The 20,061-nt window shown below is 47.6% G+C and overlaps 1 protein-coding gene across 2 annotated transcripts in view; it reads right to left on the minus strand.

The window, feature by feature from the left end:
- TULP1 (TUB like protein 1) overlaps nt 1-11,484 on the minus strand; it is a 36,812-nt gene extending 25,328 nt beyond the window's left edge. Inside the window, exons 1-2 of one of the 2 annotated variants that reach the window (XM_038380293.2) lie at nt 10,229-11,484; nt 6,162-6,210 (exon numbers count right to left, since the gene is read on the minus strand). In XM_038380293.2, coding sequence (XP_038236221.1) covers nt 6,162-6,210; nt 10,229-10,275 — 96 coding nt within the window. In that variant the 5' untranslated portion in view covers nt 10,276-11,484. Of the gene's footprint in view, nt 1-6,161; nt 6,380-10,228 lie in introns of those variants that run through there. The other variant, XM_043500262.1, reaches the window with a different exon arrangement.
- Between the last annotated feature and the right edge of the window lie 8,577 nt (nt 11,485-20,061).

Raw genomic sequence — 20,061 nt, forward strand, 5'->3', positions numbered from 1 at the left:
CTACAAGCTGTGCTCCAGCGGTTTCGTTCTGGGCTATTATTCTGTGCTGCTGCGTGGGCTGGGGCTAATTATAAATTGATACCGAAACGAAAAAGGAAACAGAGTAGGTCTGAGTCACTTCAATGAAATAGCACCATATTGTGATAATTAATCTGCTGGGATATTTTGCAAGAGAAGGGGTGTGCCACTGCCCTGGCCAGATTGCATTGTTTAGTCTGCCTCCCTGCTTTCTACTGCAGCTTCAACAGGCTACTGGTTTCTCCTTCCCCAAACTGCCATGAGTTCTTGTTGTGTGCTGCTATACAGCAGATGTGTTGCACCGCAGAGGTGGCCGCCCTTGAAGGATGTGCAAAGTAATTTGTGCTCCTACTATTTCTGTAGCCCTCACGGTGAGGACATTATTATCCAGACTACTGAGAAGATAAGGCCTTTGTGCTCCTAGTTTTCATTCCAGAGAGTTTATACATATGCAATTCACTTATTTAAAAAAAAAGATTTTGATGGACAGAAACTCTTCAAGCTCCGTTTGGATGAAAATTGGAAGATCACAGTCAAATCCTGATGAGAAAAGCAGCTCCCTGTCTGTCTTTGCCCTATCGACCACAGCATCGAGTTCAAACAGAAGAGGAGATTTTGGTAGGCAGAACGCAATTACCTTCATCGAAATAAGACCTTCCACGCTAAGTTTCAGCTGTAAACCAACTGTTACGAACGGCTGGGGAAAGGAGCATGTTGTCACAGAAATACTGACAGACCTGTAAGCGGTGGAATGGGGCTGCCAGCTGCTGCTGCCATGGATCAGAAACCATTCCACCCATTGAGGAGTCATGTATATATCAGCCCAGACCTTGAGATAGGCGCACTGAGCATTCACTGACAATCAAATTCATTCTCAGGCACAGAGGATGTCTGCCTCTCAGTTGGGCCTGCTCTCCCAGACTTCTAGTATGTTTTAGCTGTGAACACCCCTGATGCTCTGAGAAGAGGCCTCTGTGTCTAAGTCGGTTGCGTGATACATGTGAAGTGACAGAGGAGCAATAGCACATCATTTCAAGAGACACAAGGTCCATGCAATTCCTTTAGCCCCCTCGAGATCGTATTGACATCTCCAGTCTTTTAAGCCAGCCCGTCTCAGGTTCCTAACTGTGCTGAGACACGTCTCCTGACCTACTGTACGACCATTTGATTTCTGTCCATCAAATTCTTTTCCTTTTTACACAAACCTGAATTTCCCCGTGGCACCTCTATTCATTGGTCCACCCGGTGGGTTGTAGGAGCCTTCATCTATGCAGAGATGGAAACTTGCCTGTTTCTCTTTATGGCATCAGCTCGCTCATTTCAAATCTCACCTGAAAAATCTTCTGCTCTTCCTAAGACCTCTTACACAGCAGGGGAGAGAGAGGTAATTAACCTGGTGCCTTCATACGTTAAAGCATTTTGGGGACATGCACTTTGTATGAAAGAGGATTCTTCTTGTTTGTTACTGCAGTAGTGGCTGGAGCCCCCGTTCTGCCAGGCCCTGCACAAATAAGGCTGTATCAAAGAGTCCCACTGAGAATTCAGGTTTCAGAGTAGCAGCCGTGTTAGTCTGTATTCCCAAAAAGAAAAGGAGGACTTGTGGCACCTTAGAGACGAAGTGAGCTGTAGCTCACGAAAGCTTATACTTAAATAAATTTGTTAGGCTCTAAGTATTCCTTTTCTTTTTACTGAGAATTCAATGTTTGGTCTATAGTCATTAGTAACTGTGGTTAGACATTTTCTGTCTCACCCCTTCTGAAGCACCTGGAAAGTGAATCATTACTGAAAGATTAACAGAAGAGATTACGTCAATTAGGAACTGTGAGATCCCACCTCGCTAACAGAGCTCATGTGTAGCCTTAATAATGATAAGAAAAGACAGTTTTAAAAATGGTATAAAATCACCTGTCCTCACTTCAGGTGTTGTGTGGATCAGTGTAAAATAGACTCTAATCACCTGTGGGGACAGATCTAATTTTTTTAATGAATTTGTACAGCTCTGTGCACACTTGATTCTGCTCTCGATTACACTGGTGCAAATCAGGATTCAAATTTGTGGGAGGTTAGAATCAGGTCCTTCCACTCTGCAGGTAATAATAAGGGAGATGCAGCCAAGGTTTTCACAACTCCCATTGAAATCAATAGCTCCCAGCACAGTCCTGCTGCGCGAAATCTAGCTGCTCTTACTTCAGGAACATGTGAAAGGTGAATTGAGACCCCTTTCAACCAACCAGGACCTGAGTCCTGGGTTCAATATTTCCCTTGCTAGAGAGTCAGATTATGAACTTAGTTGCACCAGAGTGAATTAGGAGTCATTCCACTGCAGCCCATTGATGCAGACTCTCAATTTACTGCGGTGGAACAGAGATCAGAATCTGGCTCTCCAGGTCATGGCTGAGACACACTGGAAGAGAAACACACCCTGTAACAACAGCCCACATTGCACATTGCCAGGTAGTTTTGTGGTGAAGGCACTGGGCTGGGACCTGCCTCTGCCACCGACTTCCTGTATGACCTTGAGCAACTCACAGCACTGCTCTGTCTCAGTTTCCCCATCTGTACAATGAAGACAATGCTTCTCTACTTCCAAGGGATCTGAGAGTTGATCCATTAATATTTGTGAGGTGCTCAAGTACTAGAGAGAGGAGTAAAGTTAAGTTGATAAATAAAGTCCAGTCTACAAGGCTGTTGATCTTTTTCACCAACACTAAATTCTTTTAGAATAAAGATGGAAACAGCCTCCAGGTGTAACAGTTGTTCTCTCTGCACAGGGGAGCTGCATTTTATCAGCCTCTCTGTCCGAGATACTGAGGTCAGCAGGGATAATGCACTAGCCCCATCTTAGAGGTCAAAGACCTGCTTTACGCAGCATGCGTGGGCCCGACCAGTACTGTACACAGGGACACCACAAGTGCTGCTCTACTTAAGGGCCAGGTGGCATTTCTGGGACTACTTTCCCCAGGCGTGAGGGACTCTAACCTGGGTAGATCCCACCATTGCCCTGATTCAGCCACTCCCCTGCCCCCAAGCCCAATGCTGCTGCAGCCAGCATCATTCTGCCATGGGATATTGGGGCCTGGTGTGGCAAACCCTCCCCGCTCCAGACTCCGGGTGACCTGAATGGCAGTTCCACGCATGCAGGTGGTTATCATTCACCTATAGAGCTTCACCCATGTGCATGCGAGGCGCTGCCTGGGGGGTGCCTACACGGGCATGTCATTCACACTAGTATGGCTCCATCGGTGGTAGCAGTTGTAGTGCAGACAGGGACTGGGCCGGCTCAGCAGGACTGGCTGACGTGATGGTTGAGACAGGTCTACACCCTTGCTATGGCAGCTGGAGCTGCACCAGTGGGGATTTCTGGGTTGGCGTTTGCCTAATGTAGCATTTTAGTGAGACCTTGTAGGTCCTTTGGTCTGGATTGTTGTAATAGTTTAAGATTCATCAATTTTCCATACCCTGTTGTCACTCCTGACTTAAAAATCAAGAAAAACCCTTCCCCTGAGGATTTCACACCACTCTAAAGAAGCCTGCAAGGTAAGGAAGGATCGGTCCTTCTATTGTGCAGACGGGGAAACTGAGGCATGGAGCAAGGAAGTGACTTGCCCCAGGCTACGCACCATATCAGTGTCAGAGCTGGGGCTAGAACTCCATCTTGACTCCTACTCCTGGTCTCTAACCCATAGAGAACATCTCCGGCTCACCCTATAAATATATATAACAACCCAAATATTTGGGTTTATAAAGTAGCTCCAAGGTAACGAAGGGGAGTATTTTCCCCACTGACCCTTACCTGGCCCATGGACATTTTTAAATAGGTCTCAATTAATTTTAGCAAAAAGAAAAGGAGTACTTGTGGCACCTTAGAGACTAACAAATTTATTAGAGCATAAGCTTTCGTGAGCTACAGCTCATTTCATCGGATGCTGAAACTCCCTTCGTTAGCAGCCACGGTTACAGGAAGACAGCAACACACGTGGTGCTATTTATGTGTTAGGGAAACTCGCATCTAAAGACCTTTTGCAAAAGTAGCTAAGGAGATCAATGAGCATTTTCATTTCCAAGTCATCCATAAATATTCGAGGGCAACACGCGGTGAAGCGCTCAGTCTCCTTCTCAAAACTCAGTTTAAATCTCAGGGTAGCTGCTTGCTAAGTTTAAAGCATGCCTTTCTAGGGCTTCACTGATGAGACTTCCCAGTTTCTTGCTCATACTTCTCCACCTCCATTGTACTTAGGCCTCCTCTCATCCAGTTGTGTTAATACTGCATGTAAGACAGGGTTTGTATGCTGAAGCCAGGTGAGCTCTGTTGCCATAGCTTTGTCCGCAGCAATCAGCCATATCTAAACAATCTTTTTTCAGCTTCTCTAAAATAATCTCAGTAATCAGAGAATATCAGGGTTGGAAGGGAGGTATCTAGTCCAACCTCCTACTCAAAGCAGGGCCAATCCCCAACTAAATCATCCCAGCCAGGGCTTTGTCAAGCCTGACCTTAAAAATCTCTAAGGAAGGAGATTCCACCACCTCTATAGGTAACGCATTCCAGTGCTTCACCACTCTCCTAGTGAAAAAGTTTTTCCTAATATCCAACCTAAACCTTCTCCACAGCAACTTGAAAACATTGCTCCTTGTTCTGTCATCTGCTACCACTGAGAACAGTCTAGACCAATCCTCTTTGGAACCTCCTTTCAGGTAGTTGAAAGCAGCTATCAAATCTCCCCCCATTCTTCTCTTCTGCAGACTAAATAATCCCAGTTCCCTCAGCCTCTCCTCATAAATCATGTGCTCCAGCCCCCGAATCATTTTTGTTGCCCTCCACTGGACTCTTTCCAATTTTTCCACATCCTTCTTGTAGTGTGGGGCCCAAAACTGGACACAATATTCCAGATGAGGTCTCACCAATGCTGAATAGAAGGGAATGATCACGTCCCTCAATCTGCTGGCAATGCTCCTACTTATGCAGCCCAAAATGCCGTTAGCCTTCTTGGCAACAAGGGCATGCTGTTGACTCAGATCCAGCTTCTCATCCACTGTAACCCCTAGGTCCTTTTCTGCAGAACTGCTGCCTAGCCACTTAGTCCCTAGTCTGTAGCGGTGCATGGGATTCTTTCTTCCTAAGTGCAGGACTCTGCACTTGTCCTTGTTGAACCTCATCAGATTTCTTTTGGCCCAATCTTCTAATTTGTCTAGGTCCCTCTGTATCCTATCCCTACCCTCCAGCGTATCTACCTCTCCTCCCAGTTTAGTGTCATCTGAAAACTTGCTGAGGGTGCAATCCACGCCAGATCATTAATGAAGATATTGAACAAAACTGGCCCCAGGACAGACTCTTCGGGCACTCCACTTGATACCAGCTGCCAACTAGACATGGAGCCATTGATCACTACCCATTGAGCCCAATGATCTAGCCAGCTTTCTATCCACCCTATAGTCCATTTATCCAGCCCATACTTCTTTAATACGCTGCCCTGCTTTGGTGTGGAGAGCAATGAAATCTGTGAAGCATTAAAGAGGGCTCTGAATAGTCCATTTGGGGCACTTGTTGGAAGGAAAGAGCAAAAACCAAAACAAAACTGGGGTCCTGTACATGCCTGGTTTTACTGGAACCATTTGAACTCCCGTTCACACGGGCCTGCTCAGGCCCCAAGTTTAGAGCTGGACAAGAATTTAGCCAAAGTCTTGGCTGCGAGTGGTGTAGGGGAATCAACTGGGGCCACACTGTGCATGGGTGTGTTTGGATAGAACCTGCTAGTACAGATTCCAGAGAGGTCAGCGTTTTATTCCCAGAACTCACCATTAGTTCTAAGAGCCTCATATACAAACACAACTGCTTCATCTGAGCACAAGAGACTGGAGAGTCCCTCAATTCTGGGCTCACAACCATACCCACAGTCTACCCATCTCTGCGAAGCACCTTCTCAGTCACAATTTTCTTCCCAGCCCTGCCAGCAACCTCAGTCCAGGAACACAAACACAGATCGGTACCCGAAACAAACTGCATGTCTGAGTCTCCTGCATTCTCATCAGCTACTCTCCGAAACTGCGTGAGATACTGCTGCGATGGGAGCCATAGGAAAACCTAAGGCAGGCAGATGTACAGGGGCTTAGCGTTAGGCAGGAGAAGAGTGGGAAGATATTCTTACCTGCTTGTTAAGTTTCTGCTTCAGGGGGCTCCCAGGTTCCTCAGTCACACTGTGGAGGGAAAACAGTGCAATAAAATGAAGGCCTGTGTCTCCAAAAGCGAGTTTTTTTTGCATGGCTCCGTTTTCAAGGGCCCACCTGGAGTGGCCTTAAAGGCCATACTTAATTTGTGCCAGGGCTTGGCAGTTCATAGCCCCGGCACCTCTGGGCTTGCGGCATCAGTTAGATGTAAAAAAATTGTTTGAGCCCCAGCACCGCTTTCATTACAAATTAAAAAGAAAAGGAGTACTTGTGGCACTTTAGAGACTAAAATTTATTAGAGCATAAGCTTTCATGAGCTACAGCTCACTCCATCGGATGTATTTGGTGGAAAAAACAGAGGGGAGATTTATATACACACACAGAGAACATGAAACAATGGGTTTATCATACACACTGTAAGGAGAGTGATCACTTAAGATAAGCCATCACCAGCAGCAGGGGGGGGAAAAGGAGGAAAACCTTTCATGGTGACAAGCAAGGTAGGCTATTTCCAGCAGTTAACAAGAATATCTGAGGAACATAACTTAGGCTTGAATAGAGACTGGGAATGGATGAGTCATTACACAAAGTAAAACTATTTCCCCATGTTATTTCTCCGCCCCACTCCACCCCACCCCCCACTGTTCCTCAGATATTCTTTTCAGAGTAGCAGCCGTGTTAGTCTGTATTCGCAAAAAGAAAAGGAGTACTTGTGGCACCTTAGAGACTAACAAATTTATTAGAGCATAAGCTTTCGTGAGCTACAGCTCACTTCTTTTTTCAAATATTCTTGTTAACTGCTGGAATTAGCCTACCTTGCTTGTCACCATGACAGGTTTTCCTCCTCCTCCCTCCCCTCCCCCCTGCTGCTGGTGATGGCTTATCTTAAGTGATCACTCTCCTTACAGTGTGTATGATAAACCCATTGTTTCATGTTCTCTGTGTGTGTATATAAATCTCCCCTCTTTTTTCCACCAAATGCATCTGATGAAGTGAGCTGTAGCTCACGAAAGTTTATGCTCTAATAAATTTGTTAGTCTCTAAGGTGCCACAAGTCCTCCTTTTCTTTTTGTGATTACAGACTAACACGGCTGCTACTCTGAAACCTGTCATTACAAATTAAGCGCTGCTTAAAGGGGCTTGATTGTCAGTGGATGGATGCTCCGTGCTGTCTGATACAGCATGCCTCAAGCTGGGCTCCCAATAGTGGAAGCAGCCAAGGTCACGAGTCAGAAAATCGTGGTGAGGGAAACAAACTTTGACCCTTAGGTTTACATCAATCCCAGCTGAGAGAGAATCCACTACCCGCTCCCGCTCCCTCGCACACTCCCTGCCCACCTCTTTCTTCTCTGGGGGCTAGAGGGAATACACCTCTGTACCCAGAGAGCATTCTGCAGACTGGCGTATTACAGGTCACTAACACAGGATCTCTGAGCGAGAGGTGGACAAGCCACAGAGGCACCCTGTGTGCCCTTCTAAGTTGCCACATGCTGTTTCCTATCCCCTTTATTTCCCACGGGTCTCAGTTCCCATTCCCATCCTTGCCTGTTGTTCTGGCTGCTCCCAGGACCTGTGGCTGTTTGTCACGGTAACAGGGTAACAGAGAATTTGGGAACGTTTACAATAGAAGAACCAGCAAATGGACCCCTAGCAAACCCAGCTGCGCAACAAGGCAGTTCAAGGGCACGCAGAACAGCTGCACCAGCTGTTAAGGCTCGGGGGGGGGGGGGGGAAAAGAGAGATTCTGCTTCTAGTTTATCCCAGAAAGTCTTAATGCTGCTCAGTGCTGGAGATGTGGAGTGGGGTGGTGATGGCAGACACCACCATCCTCTGGAGAGGTGACCCTCTCATTCCAGCAGATGGCACTGCATCCTGTCAATGTAGCAAGTACGGTTTGTGTTAAATACACATACACGCATGCACACACACAACAGTGGCTGTTGGGGGAAGGGATCCTTTGGCAGGCTTGTGGCCCAGTGATCAGGCAGAGGAACCCCTGATGGCATGTTTTCATGCATTTTCAGACCAGAAGGGATCAACCAGTCTGACCTTCTGCCTAACCCAGGCCAGAAAATGTCACCAAGTGACTGATTCCTGCATCAAGCCCACGAGTGCTGGCCGAGCCAGAGCAGATCTTTTAGAAAGAGACACCCAGCCTGGATTTAAACACCCCACCCCATCCCCAAGTAAGATATTCCAGGGGTTAATTACCCTCACTGGTAAAATAATCAATATCTAGATACAAATTGCACCTCATATCTAATCTGAATTTGTCTAGCTTCAACTTCCAGTCATTGGATCGTTATGTGCGAGATTCAGAAAGCTTCTCTCATGTTAGGTACTTACAGACAGTGATCAAGTCAGCTCTGAAGCTACCTCTTTGTTAAGCTAAATGGATTGAGCTTCTTTAGTCTCGCTGCAAAGGCAGGTTTTCCAGACCTCAGTAGTTCTTGTAGGTTTGTTTTTTTGTTTGGTCCTGAATCTGTCAACATCCTTTTTGAATTGTGACCATCCTTCCAGCCAAGGATGGACAGAACCCCTTTTGGAGCCTGGGAATGCCAGAGGGGATGGTGCTGATCCCTGAGAAACTTCTCTGTCATCGCTGGCCCAGGAACAGATGTTCAGGTCTCTGACATGGCAGGCGATAGCCAACCCTTGGTCCTTTCCAGCCCATTGTGGCTAATGGAGATGGTGAATGGCATCACTCCCTCCTGGGTTTTGGAGCAAGCATCTGTTTGCAGTCTCACAGATTGCTGCTTGTTTTGGAATGGACTAGGAAGCACCAGCTGGTCCAAGAAAATTCTGCAGCCCTCTCGTGCAACTCAGATGTCTGGAGCCCATCAGAGCCCAGTGTGCTGCTGCAGCGTTTCCTGGGGGACATATAGGTGTCCAAGGAATATGCTGGCTAGGGCAGCAACAAAGAACTGGGTTCAGTAATTGGACTCGCATGTCTAGAGCGTGCCAGTGACTCAGAGGGTGTACCCTGGGGGTGCGTAGGGGCTCGGGTACTAGCTCCATGCTCCCAGGTACAGCCAGCCTCTCTGGTAGGCGAGCCTGATGAGAAAGATCCCTCAGCACAGCGTTTGCACGCAGCTAGCCCCAACAAACCCCTCCGAAACAGGAGACCCCTGGAGCAGGCCCCTGCCCCCCCCCCCATGAGCAGCTCCCATTCTTCACTCTTTGTTCAACAGCCTCTGCCTGCTTACAGGCATGAGTGTTTCCCGTAAGAACAGGGCAAGTTTAGTCGAAACCAAAACCTTTCCTCTGAGATTTCAATGAAAATTTCGGTGGGCCCAAAGTTGATAAACACATTTTGTATCAACTATTGTTTCAGTTCATTCTGTTTAGACTGTATATTTGAATATGAATGATAATGTGATTTTATATCTATACATATATATATATAAAAATCATAACATCCTGTTTTGACATGATTGAAAATAAACTTTTCGATGGCCCTGAATTGACGTATTTTAGAATTTTCGTTCTCTGGCCAATTTCATCTCGTTCTTCCGATTCCAGATGAATAGCCCCTCCCCCCAAAATACTGAAATTTCCCAGGAAATGGAAATTTCCCTCTCTGGACACTCTAGGTCTGCTGACTGATGACTGTAGAGTATCCCTCCACACAGGAGAAAGTGGGATGGGATCTCCTCAGGGCAAGAATGAGATACACTGATAGATTGTGGGGGAACCCTAAAATGGTAGGCTCCCATTGGGGTGCATGGGAAAGCCTCTCTTGTCTTCCATAAGCTTTGGATAAGGCCCTGAATGAACATGGAGAGACTGGTTTCCTGGAGAGCAAGGTTTGTCCAGATCAGGGGTAGGGTCTACACTAGGGAGACGTCTGTTTGACCGACGTAATGCTCCCTGACTGCACAGGGGTACAGAAGCTCCAAGGCTAGAAACCCAGACTGCAGTATTCCACTGTGACCCTGGAGCCTGATCTGCAGACAAAAACTAACCCTCCCCCCCCACCTTCCCCCTACAACCATGATCATGTCAAATGTGTGAGAGTAGCCAGGGGCAGAAGGAACCGAACACTCACCTGTCTGAGGTCCACACCTCATGCAGGATCTCCGACTGGAGGGGCATGGCAAGCTGCTGGCAGGACTCTGACTCACAGGGAAGCAAGGCTGGCCCCAGACCTGGAGCACAGAGTCACCTTATTGGCAGGTGCGAGGCTGGAGCGGTCCCTTCTCGCCCCGATGTTCTTCCTCTCCGGCACAGACTTGAAAACACCGCACACAGACAGGGTGGGATTTTAAATGCAAGACATGACCAGCTACAGATTTGACCCCGTTTGGCTGGGGAATTCCCGCTCCGGCTTGCCCATTAATCTTCCCCAGCCTCACAACATTCGCTTATTTCGATAAAGTCGATTAGCCGGTCAAATTCATTTTCTCTGTTACCCACCAGCACTGCAGCGGCCCAGCCTGTAGTGCTTTGGCGGCCGCGGAGAGGCGGAGAGCCACAGAGAGGATTAACTTTTTATTTCTCTTGAAACTTGGTAATAGGATTTCAGGGGCTCATGGCCAGGCAGCCAGGCCTCCGGGGAGGTTCTATAGAACGCAGCAGCTGTTACAGTAATTCATTCAAACAGGGGCCAAGAGAGCTTGACGGATCCCACACTACACCGCCGTGACTCTGGATGAGCGAGTGTAAAATGCACGTGTGCCGTGCAGAGAGAGAGAGAGAGAGACACACACACAGAATGTGTGTGTACACAGTTAGTGGGTGCGAGTGTACGTGTGCACAGCACACAGATCATTTCAATGGCACCTCTCTGTGCTGAAAGAAAGCTGGAGCAAGGCACAGTGTGGCCCACGCCAGGCTGGGATGGAAAGAGAAGGGAGCTAAAGTCGGATACATGATCAGCTATAGAAGCAGAGTCATTCACAGGGGATAAGTCCCTGGGGGTTTGTCTCCACTGTGATCCGAGGTGTGACTGCAGCATGTGTAGTACCAGACTAGCCTTCATCTTGCTAGCTCCACAGCTAGCTGTACAAGTCTATGAGGGATCCCTGGATATGTGCTGGAGCAGCAATAGCAGGGAAGCGAAAGCAGCACAAGCTGGCTGCGTAGATTTTAAGGCCAGAGGGCCCATTCTGAACACATCTGAGCTCCTGCATCGGGCTCATCATTTCCCAGAGTTACTGCGGGGCGACAGAGTCCAGTCTGCCTCCCCATTGACTCACACCGTATAAACCACTGACAATCAATGGAGTTCCACCAGTACGAAACCCACACAAGAGGCAAACCAGGCCTAGGATCTCTTTGGGTCAGTTACACCACACCCCCCCACCCCCTCCATATGCCCACACTGCAAGGGGAGGTGTGCCTGCAGCACACACAGACATATCCAAGCTGGCTTCCATCTAGCGTGGCTACCTGCAGACAAAGCCCTCAGCATCGCTGGGTCGTCAGCACTAACGATTCCACCCACGTGACCCCTCCCTCCCCTCATTTTGGTGGCCTGATGCCATCGACATGGGCAGGTTCATCTTAAACACAAGCAGGCAGCAGGGGATTGGGCAAGCTATTCTGGGCACTCCAGACCCACATCGCTTAGCCTCAGAGACCAGGGATTTCAACCTGATCTGCTTAGGAGAAACAATCTGACTGAGCTGGGCTCCTGATGCAACTGCCCTGCCGGCCTAGAATTGCTTTGGAAGACAATATTCTGGGCCCTGATCCTGCACTGCCTTGCCCCAGTTCTTAGGGGAGTGGAGTCTGACTGGCATGCACAACTTGCACGAGATATAGCATCAGGGCTACAACAAACTGCATCTTCAGCTGCTTTCCAGTGTCAAACCCCAGGGGCTCGGTTCTGTGTAGCTAATTCTTTTACCTAACTATGCCATGCTTAGCACTTTGCATATTCAGCCCCCGCTTTCTGCTAGCAGAAGCCGAGCTTGCAAGACCTGGTAGCAATGAGTCTGCCCGCACAGGGGTTCCAGCCACCAGGGCCGGATTAACCCACAGGCTAATAAGGCTACAGCCTTAGACCCTCCTATTTTTAGGTCCTACTGGTCAGGCAGGGGGTGCGGCCGGGGCCGCAGCTGGGTCCAGGTGAGGGGGAGAGAGCTTGTGGAGCACTCCTACCAGCAGGGAAGGCAAAGCAGCCTCCTGTGGCTAGGAAGGAGCTCAGCCAGCCAGCAGCCGGCTGCGTCTGCGAGAACGCACTGCCAGGGATCCGGTTCACACTTGTGACCGGACACTAAAAATCCGGTTACCATGGGAACCCATGCCAGCCGTGGCATTGCTCCCCCCAACTCCCCCCATCCCCGATTTCTCCGGAGCTCTGCTTGGCTGTCAGGGAGAGAAGAGGCTCCCTCTATCCCTCTCTTGGGTTGAGGCTGGCAGGAAGCTCCAGGACGCTGCGTCCGGGGTCCTAGTGCCCGTCACTGTGTTCTTCTATGTGTGCTGGGTCCCATTTCTGGACGACTGGTGAGTGCTGGAGTGGGGGCAGGGCAAGGGGGTGGTGGAGGGAAGAGGCAGTACTAGAGCGGTAGCGTGTGGAAGCTTGCACAGAACCTGCACACACACTATCCAGCTCCAGTCAGAACTACTGCCCCTCCCATGTATAAGGAACGAATTCCCACACATTTGTAGGAAAACAAACCAAACCATCCCATTCTGGATACCAGTCCTTTAACTTCTACAGAACCTTCCATCGAGGGGCTTCAGAGTTATGATGCACTGTATGCAATTCTGTATAGAACTGTACTAAAAATCAAAGACATCCATCTTTTTTTTTGGATGTATTTTTCTGTACTGGGATGCACAAGTCACCAAGTTCTTTCCTTACGCTCAGCCTAGCTCCACAGGCCAACACATCTTTGTACTTTTAAGAGGTTGCAAAAGCATTGGAGGAAGCTCAACACACAATGTTGTAGGTTTCTCCCTCCCCTCTCCCTCAAGGATTTTAAATCCACTTCTTAGCAGGCTATGATAGAAAGACTGGCTGAATAGGCTAAAGGCTGGTTCTCTTGCAGTTCAATCCATCATAAAAGTACCTCGCATTTGATTTCTTTGGAGTTTTATTCCAAAAACAAAGCTAAATAAACCTGAAATCAGTCCTCATTTTTCTGCCCCAACTGGAAAACGTTGGGTAAGCATGGGATGTGATTTGAGAAGGGAAGGAGAACACAGGCCAACTCCTGCTGACAGTTACACCTGTGTAGCCTTATTGACTTGAGGGAGAACAGATTTTTGCACAAGAATAGATTTTGGTCCCTTCTGCTTTTTCACACCTGGTATAAGCAGAATCTCATTCACTTTCCTCCCCTAAACTCTGAGCACTTTAAGGGAAAAAAATAAGCAAGGTCTGCTTGATTTACACATGCAAATAAAACAAGAAGCTCTCCCTTCATTTTACGCCAGCCTTAAACACCAGACCTAATGTAACAAGAGTGTCACCACAGCAGCCTTGGCTGAACTGTTCTTTTGAAAGATCCTTAATGGTTCTTAAGATGCTGATTTTTAGTGAAGTCTTTTTGTTCAGGGGGACAGAGAACACAACAGGGAATAGGTCTGTTTTGTCAACTCCTAGTCATTCAAAAGCTGAAAGGCTTTAGATTAAGTTTGTTTAATGTTTGTACAGTGATTCTGAAGAACTAACAGAGTACAGAAGTGCTAAATATTATGACTGGGCAGCCATCTAAAGATGTGTGTCACTTCTATCTGTTACCTTTTTCTTACAAAAAGAAAAGGAGGACTTGTGGCACCTTAGAGACTAACAAATTTATTTGAGCATAAGCTTTAGTGAGCTACAGCTCACTTCATTGGATGCATTCAGTGGAAAATACAGTGGGGAGGGCTGGTACACACAGAACTCATGCTTAAAAAAAACGCACGTCAGAGCTGCTGATCACACATCTAGAATAGATAATACTTAGCCCTGCCATGAGTGCAGGGAACCGGACCAAATGACCTCTCAAGGTCCCTTCCAGTCCTACGATTCTATTCTATGATTCTCACTGTGGCAGAGCTTGATGACAGAATGGCCTGATGTGGTGAATCACTGCAGTTTAACGACACAAACTGGGTATCATCCCACAAATATTATTTGGGTTCACCGTGAAAACAGTAATTCATTGTCCTTAGCCAGTGCAACATGGGGAGGCAGCTTTCAGAGCAAGACAGCCTAAAATACAACCACCCTCCCATGGAATTTCCCCACTACTACTTCCTCTACTTAGTGGATTTTACACCCGAGTGGTTTTCTTTTACATAATAAAAGCTGGCTGCCTCCCAGAGTGAGACAGGGTCTGTGGTGTAGAGTCCATAGCTCGGAGGAAACACCTGCAGGGCTTGGCTTTGCACTCTGCCATGTGGAGAGCTGCGGGTAGAAGCACAAGGCTGAAAGAGGTGAGCAGGATGGAGCATGTTGCAGTGTTCATCCTCATACAGACGAGCACTCCACTACGTGGGAGGAAGTATCTGGAGAGAAATGTTTGATGACTTCCCTCCCATTAAGGTTATGAGGGGCCTAAGGCTAATTCGGCCCTGCCAGCCACACCCTGGGGCTCAGAGCTAGCCAGAGCAGCCCAGAAACTGGATGGGTGCTGGGCACAGAGGGCATGTAGCCAGAGCACCCGTACGATGAGCCCCGGCTTACACAAACGGGGCTCTTTCCAGGCCTGGAACCTCCAGGAGGAGGCAGTACCAGTGCCTGCCCTCCATCAGCGTGAACACGGATGACAGGACAGTCAACAGGATTCCATCCCTCTCTACCCAGGGAGGTGAATGGATCCCAGGAAATGATACAACCATTCGGTGCACTGATGGAAGACAGAACTTTCTCCCCTCTTTCCTGTGTAACGGCATTACCGGGAACCCTGAAGAACAGACAGGCTAGTTGCTAGCAGCTGGCTGTACTATCTGATCCATCTATGTATTTACAGGAGTGCAACTCCATAGCATCTGACATTCTCTTTGAAGTTACTTCACTTGCACATTATGCAAGCAATCACATCTCTGCCTGACTGAGGAGGGTCATTGGGTCTTTTTTTACCTGTTGAGGTGACAGAGGTTTTGGTTTTTAAATCTGATGCGACTCAGCTGTCAGGACAGATCAGAGGTATTTTTGACTTTCCCATTGTCACTGTTGAGTCACAAAGCCACCACAATGCGAGTGAGAGATGGTATAAACTTACAGAGAAATGGGATGGAAAGAGACAAAGATGAAATCTATAGCATGTGCAGCCTTCAGTTGGTGGTAATGGAAAGTCAGGCCATGATCCTGTCCCTTGTGCCTGCACAGAGCTCCAGCAAAATCAACAGGGCTCCAGCCACATGCATCTGATTGGGAGTCAGGGTCAGAGTCAGAGTCATGGTCTTGTGACCACTTGACGGTCTGCATAATGCAACAGACACCTACTGAGAACAAAAAACATTTATCAAGAAATGCTATGGGGAAAGCTCCAAAATTCCTTAGGTTAGCCCGAACGCCGCAGGGACGCAAGATATCACATCATTGCACTTAATCTCTTGTATTCAGCTTCATTGTCAGCACCGATGAGCTATTTTTCATTCAGCAGGCCGTGCATCATCTCTCAGGGCTGTCTGCTGACGTCAAGAGTTGAGCGCCCTAGAGTTTTCTGACTGTGAATATGAAGACCAAGGCCTTGTTTACAGGTGGTAGGAGTCAAAATGTCTGTCCACTGGAGATAAACTCTTCCCCTATTATGGCAAGGACCAGAGTAAGGAAATCGCAGCTACTGGTTCAAGTCTAATGTATCCTGAGCTGTTCTGCTGTTAAATTGTGTTGGTTTCATTCATTTAAATGAGTTAGAATAGGAAACTTTCGTATCATTTCCACTAGCAAACCATGAACTCCTCCCTGAGTCATTTCTCATCTCAACTCCTGCAGTGGCTTCACCCTCCAGATTTTGGTTTCTTTTCTCCATTTTACCTTCCAGGATCCTGTAGCCTGGAGGACAATTTGGGACTTAGCCACTGTCTTTCCCCATCTGTTTAGCCTAAGAGGCAAGTTTCTGGCCCCATTCCTACTTCTCAAGGCGACAGAAGCATTGTCACCGAACTGGAGCTGTAGGAGTGGGATCAGCTACTCCCTTGGTACAGTCATATTTCAGTGGAGTTGCTTCTGATCTATCCTGGTGTAATTCAGAGTTGAATGGTGCCCTGTGTACTAATCACTGAAGTTCCAGTCCGAATCCCTACATGTTGGGGCAGAATGTGAACAGTTCAACAGAACAAAACAATCTTGGAGGAAGAATATTCCTGTTGGGAGAGGAATGCTCCCCTGAGCCCGCATTGCTACAAGCAACACTTGGTAAAATCCCGGAGGTCTAGAGCTCAGGAGATGCTAAAGCCATTGGCTGCTAAGGCACTGATGATTTATTAACGAAGCGCAGGTAACAGCAAGGTGGCAAAGACAGGAAGCACCGAGACCGCACAACGCATACCATGAGGCTCTTGAAGTCTTCTCGGCTCTGCTGGAGTTGAGCTATGCAGCAGCACTGCTTCCAAGAATGGGCCATGATCCCCCCTCGAACCCAGCGCCTAGAGCTGAACTCTGACCCTCAGGTTAGTACAACTCTGACCTACCTACAGCAACTATCCTACTTAATGCTCATGGTGTGTTCTGCTGGGTCTTATTTCCTAACCAGCTGCATCTTGTGCCACTAGGTGGCATCACAATACCATTTATCTATTTGAATGCCGTGGTTTCGAAGAGGAAAGGGGACCCGTGTGATGGGCTGAGGCTAGGGAGGACGGCGGTGTGTAAGCCCTTTCCCTCCTCATCAAACACCCTCTCCAAAGCAATTGCTCTTGTTATTCTTTGACCAGGCTAATGCATTATTCTTAGCAAGTGATTCACTGTGTCTGGCATTTGGCAATCACAGCTTACAGCTTCCAAGCCAGCGGCTCCTTCACCTACAACATTCTCCCACTCCTTCAAATCCTTTTTCCAACACTCGCTTCCTTGCCACCAGAATCCTTCCTCCACGCCTCACCTCTCCACAGCCCTCTGCCAGAGCACAGAAAACTACCCCAGCTCCCCCATGTTCAGTCCCTCCAACCCACCTCTTCCCCAGAAGCCAATAAAGGTGGGCATTGCAGGAAGGCTAACAAATCAGGGGGTGCTCTCCCTTTTGAGCCAGTCCTAAGCCAACTGCCCAGCATGGCAGTAGAGTGATGTGCTGCTGATGGTATCTCCTCCAACAGGGCATATCAAACCAAAATTGCTAAGCAGCCATGGCCATTAGACACCCATCCTATTTTGCACAAGGGTAAGGGAGTTAGCCCAGGCATCCTGATCGAATTCCAGTCACGTGCATAACTACATTGTGCCTAACTCTCTCCTTCGCATCTTGTTTTAAAACTGCTGTGTAGTGTTGCTGTGCATCATTAGACCGTCCACCCCAGAGGCAGCAGCTGCATTTCAGCAGTGGGTGATGCTGTACACAGCTCTCAAAACACTGGGCTCCTTTACTGTTGTACCTTTTCACCCCAATGGCAGCTATACTTAATAAAATAGCCAACAGGCCTTCACCCGACTGTCTCAGCACCTCGCAAAATGGTCAGTTAAACACAGACCAGTGCTCGAGTTACATGAGGTCAGCAAAGCAACACACTCATTTTTCATTACCCGAACGCTTAGTGAAAACAGACAACCACAAGTAAAACCCAACCATGCATGCACTGCCTCTCGTGGGTTCAGTTTCACTTCTGATCTTATTTTTTACAGTCATTACGTATACACTTCTAAGAAACTGTTTGCAACGTAGGAATGGACTGCCACTATAGGAAAAGTTTTGCTATAATTAAGCAAGAAGTCACATTATGAGATGTTCTCGCTTGACACACAAACACTCCTCTCCCCCCCACACCTGGCTTGGTGAGTTTTACAAAGCATAGCATGCATCAAAGTGCTTCTTAGGTGCTTTGACACTGAGGTAGGAACCATGTCATGTACAATGGTGACAAGCCAGTGCTTTGACCTGTATTTTCAAGTGCTGGGTCAAACTGATCCATCACCTGTGGTTATCGTAGAGGAGGGAATCCAAGTCAGTAGTTGAAAGACTGGAAATAGGAGGTCTGGGTTTTTTTGTCCCAGTTCTATTTAAGGCTCGTTGTGTTAATTCACTCAGCCTCTCTGTGCCTCCTTGGCCCCCATTTATAGATGAAGCAGCACACACACCCGTACCTCTACATCTTGTGAAGCTTGGTTTGTATTTGGTGAAGGGCATGGATAGCCTCTGCACAAAGCATTTCTTATGTCGTATATAAGAAATAACACTAACAAGATCGCTTACTGCACCTTGTTCATGCTAAAGACATCCAATCCAGCTGATTGGTTTTGAAGAGCAGAATTTGGCCAGTTGGGAAGCTTTTAGGAGTTTGTCAACTCTCAGCTAAACTGGGATAAGTGTAGTTGTCAATACTTCGGTGGAAGGTCTCATGGAGTTAGCAGCCTCCCCTCTGAGTCTGGACCGAACTAATGTGCCAGGTGGCACCGTACTGGTGGAAGTCGCATCTTTTGGAGATAGTCCCAATCACATGTGTAATCATTAAAGATCACATGGCGTTTTTCATGAGACAGGATGTGAATGGGACACTGGCAGGCCAGGTTCCAGGATATACCGAAATCCTCACGTCTCAACTGAGCACTGAAAAGGACGTTGCTGGAATCAGTCTGGCTCACCTGCATGTTACCATCATTCAAATAGGTATTAGCCTTCTAAGAATGTGTTTAGACTTTATTGAATGCATGTGAATTGCTGCATGCTTTAATCTCACTGAGAGCATCTGTAGCCTGTGGAACTGGCATTTCCTTACATATCAATAAGAGGACAAAAGGCTGGGTTGTTCTGCCCTCCTCCCCTGAAGGTGAGTCAGGCAAGTGGATCCCCCTCCCCCAATCAGCTGAGCTTTGCAACTCAGGGTATAAAACCTCTTAAAAAAGGGAACTGATTATTGCTATGCTGCTTGGATTCCATGGGGCAAGGCTTTTCTAGGCATAAGCAAAAGATCCTCAGCTGCTTAGCCTGGGTTAGCCCTAACAAACACACAGAGCTTGCAGATCATAGAAGCTTCTATGATCTTTTGAAACTTAAGATTGGAACTCATTTGTCTCTTTACATTTACCTGCCTTAACCTTGTAAATAATTCTCTAAATTTCCTTTTCCCATTCATCATTCTGTATATAGTTTATTGTAAGATTGGCTACAAGCATTGTCTTTGGTGAGAGATCAAAGGTGTGACTGACCTAGGGTAACTGACTAGTCCTTTAGGACGGGGACTAACCTGAATAGTGCTGTGATCCTTGGTGGAAGGGTCTATATCCAATCACAAAAGTGCACTCACCTGGGTGGCGAGATCAGAGTACCCAAGGGGACTGTCTGTGACTCCAGGTTCAGGCTGTTATAGTTCATGAGGATTTACACTTGATAAGTGGTTTGTGAACTCCAAATGTAGGACTCACCACCAGTTTGGGGTTTGTGCCCTGGTTCTAACAGTTTGCCCTGATGGTGGCAGTCACGCTCTCGAGTCAGTGAGGGCAGCCTTACAGTCAGCTAACAGATCCTGTCTGAATTCCAGTTTCTGGCCCCTTTAAATTCCCCTCTGCAGTTTCAGTTCAATACAGGATTTTTTGTCATTTCCTCTCCTATATAGTTTCGTAGCTTTGCTGGTAGGTAGCTGCCAGGCTGTATGACGACACCTCCATGATCCTGCCCCTTCCTGGTAACACAACCATCTCTGAATAGGGCCCAGAGAACCTCTGAAACCATTCATGATGAACACTGGGGCAGCTCTCCGTAGGCAAGTAGAAATTTAGCCAGGACGCTGGTGCTCAGACCTCCTTTTCTTCAAAAAGGTGCGGTGAGATTTAAAATCGGCCACATTCAT

Source organism: Dermochelys coriacea, chromosome 21, assembly GCF_009764565.3.
Source record: "Dermochelys coriacea isolate rDerCor1 chromosome 21, rDerCor1.pri.v4, whole genome shotgun sequence".
In the NCBI taxonomy this organism is placed as follows: domain Eukaryota; kingdom Metazoa; phylum Chordata; order Testudines; family Dermochelyidae; genus Dermochelys; species Dermochelys coriacea.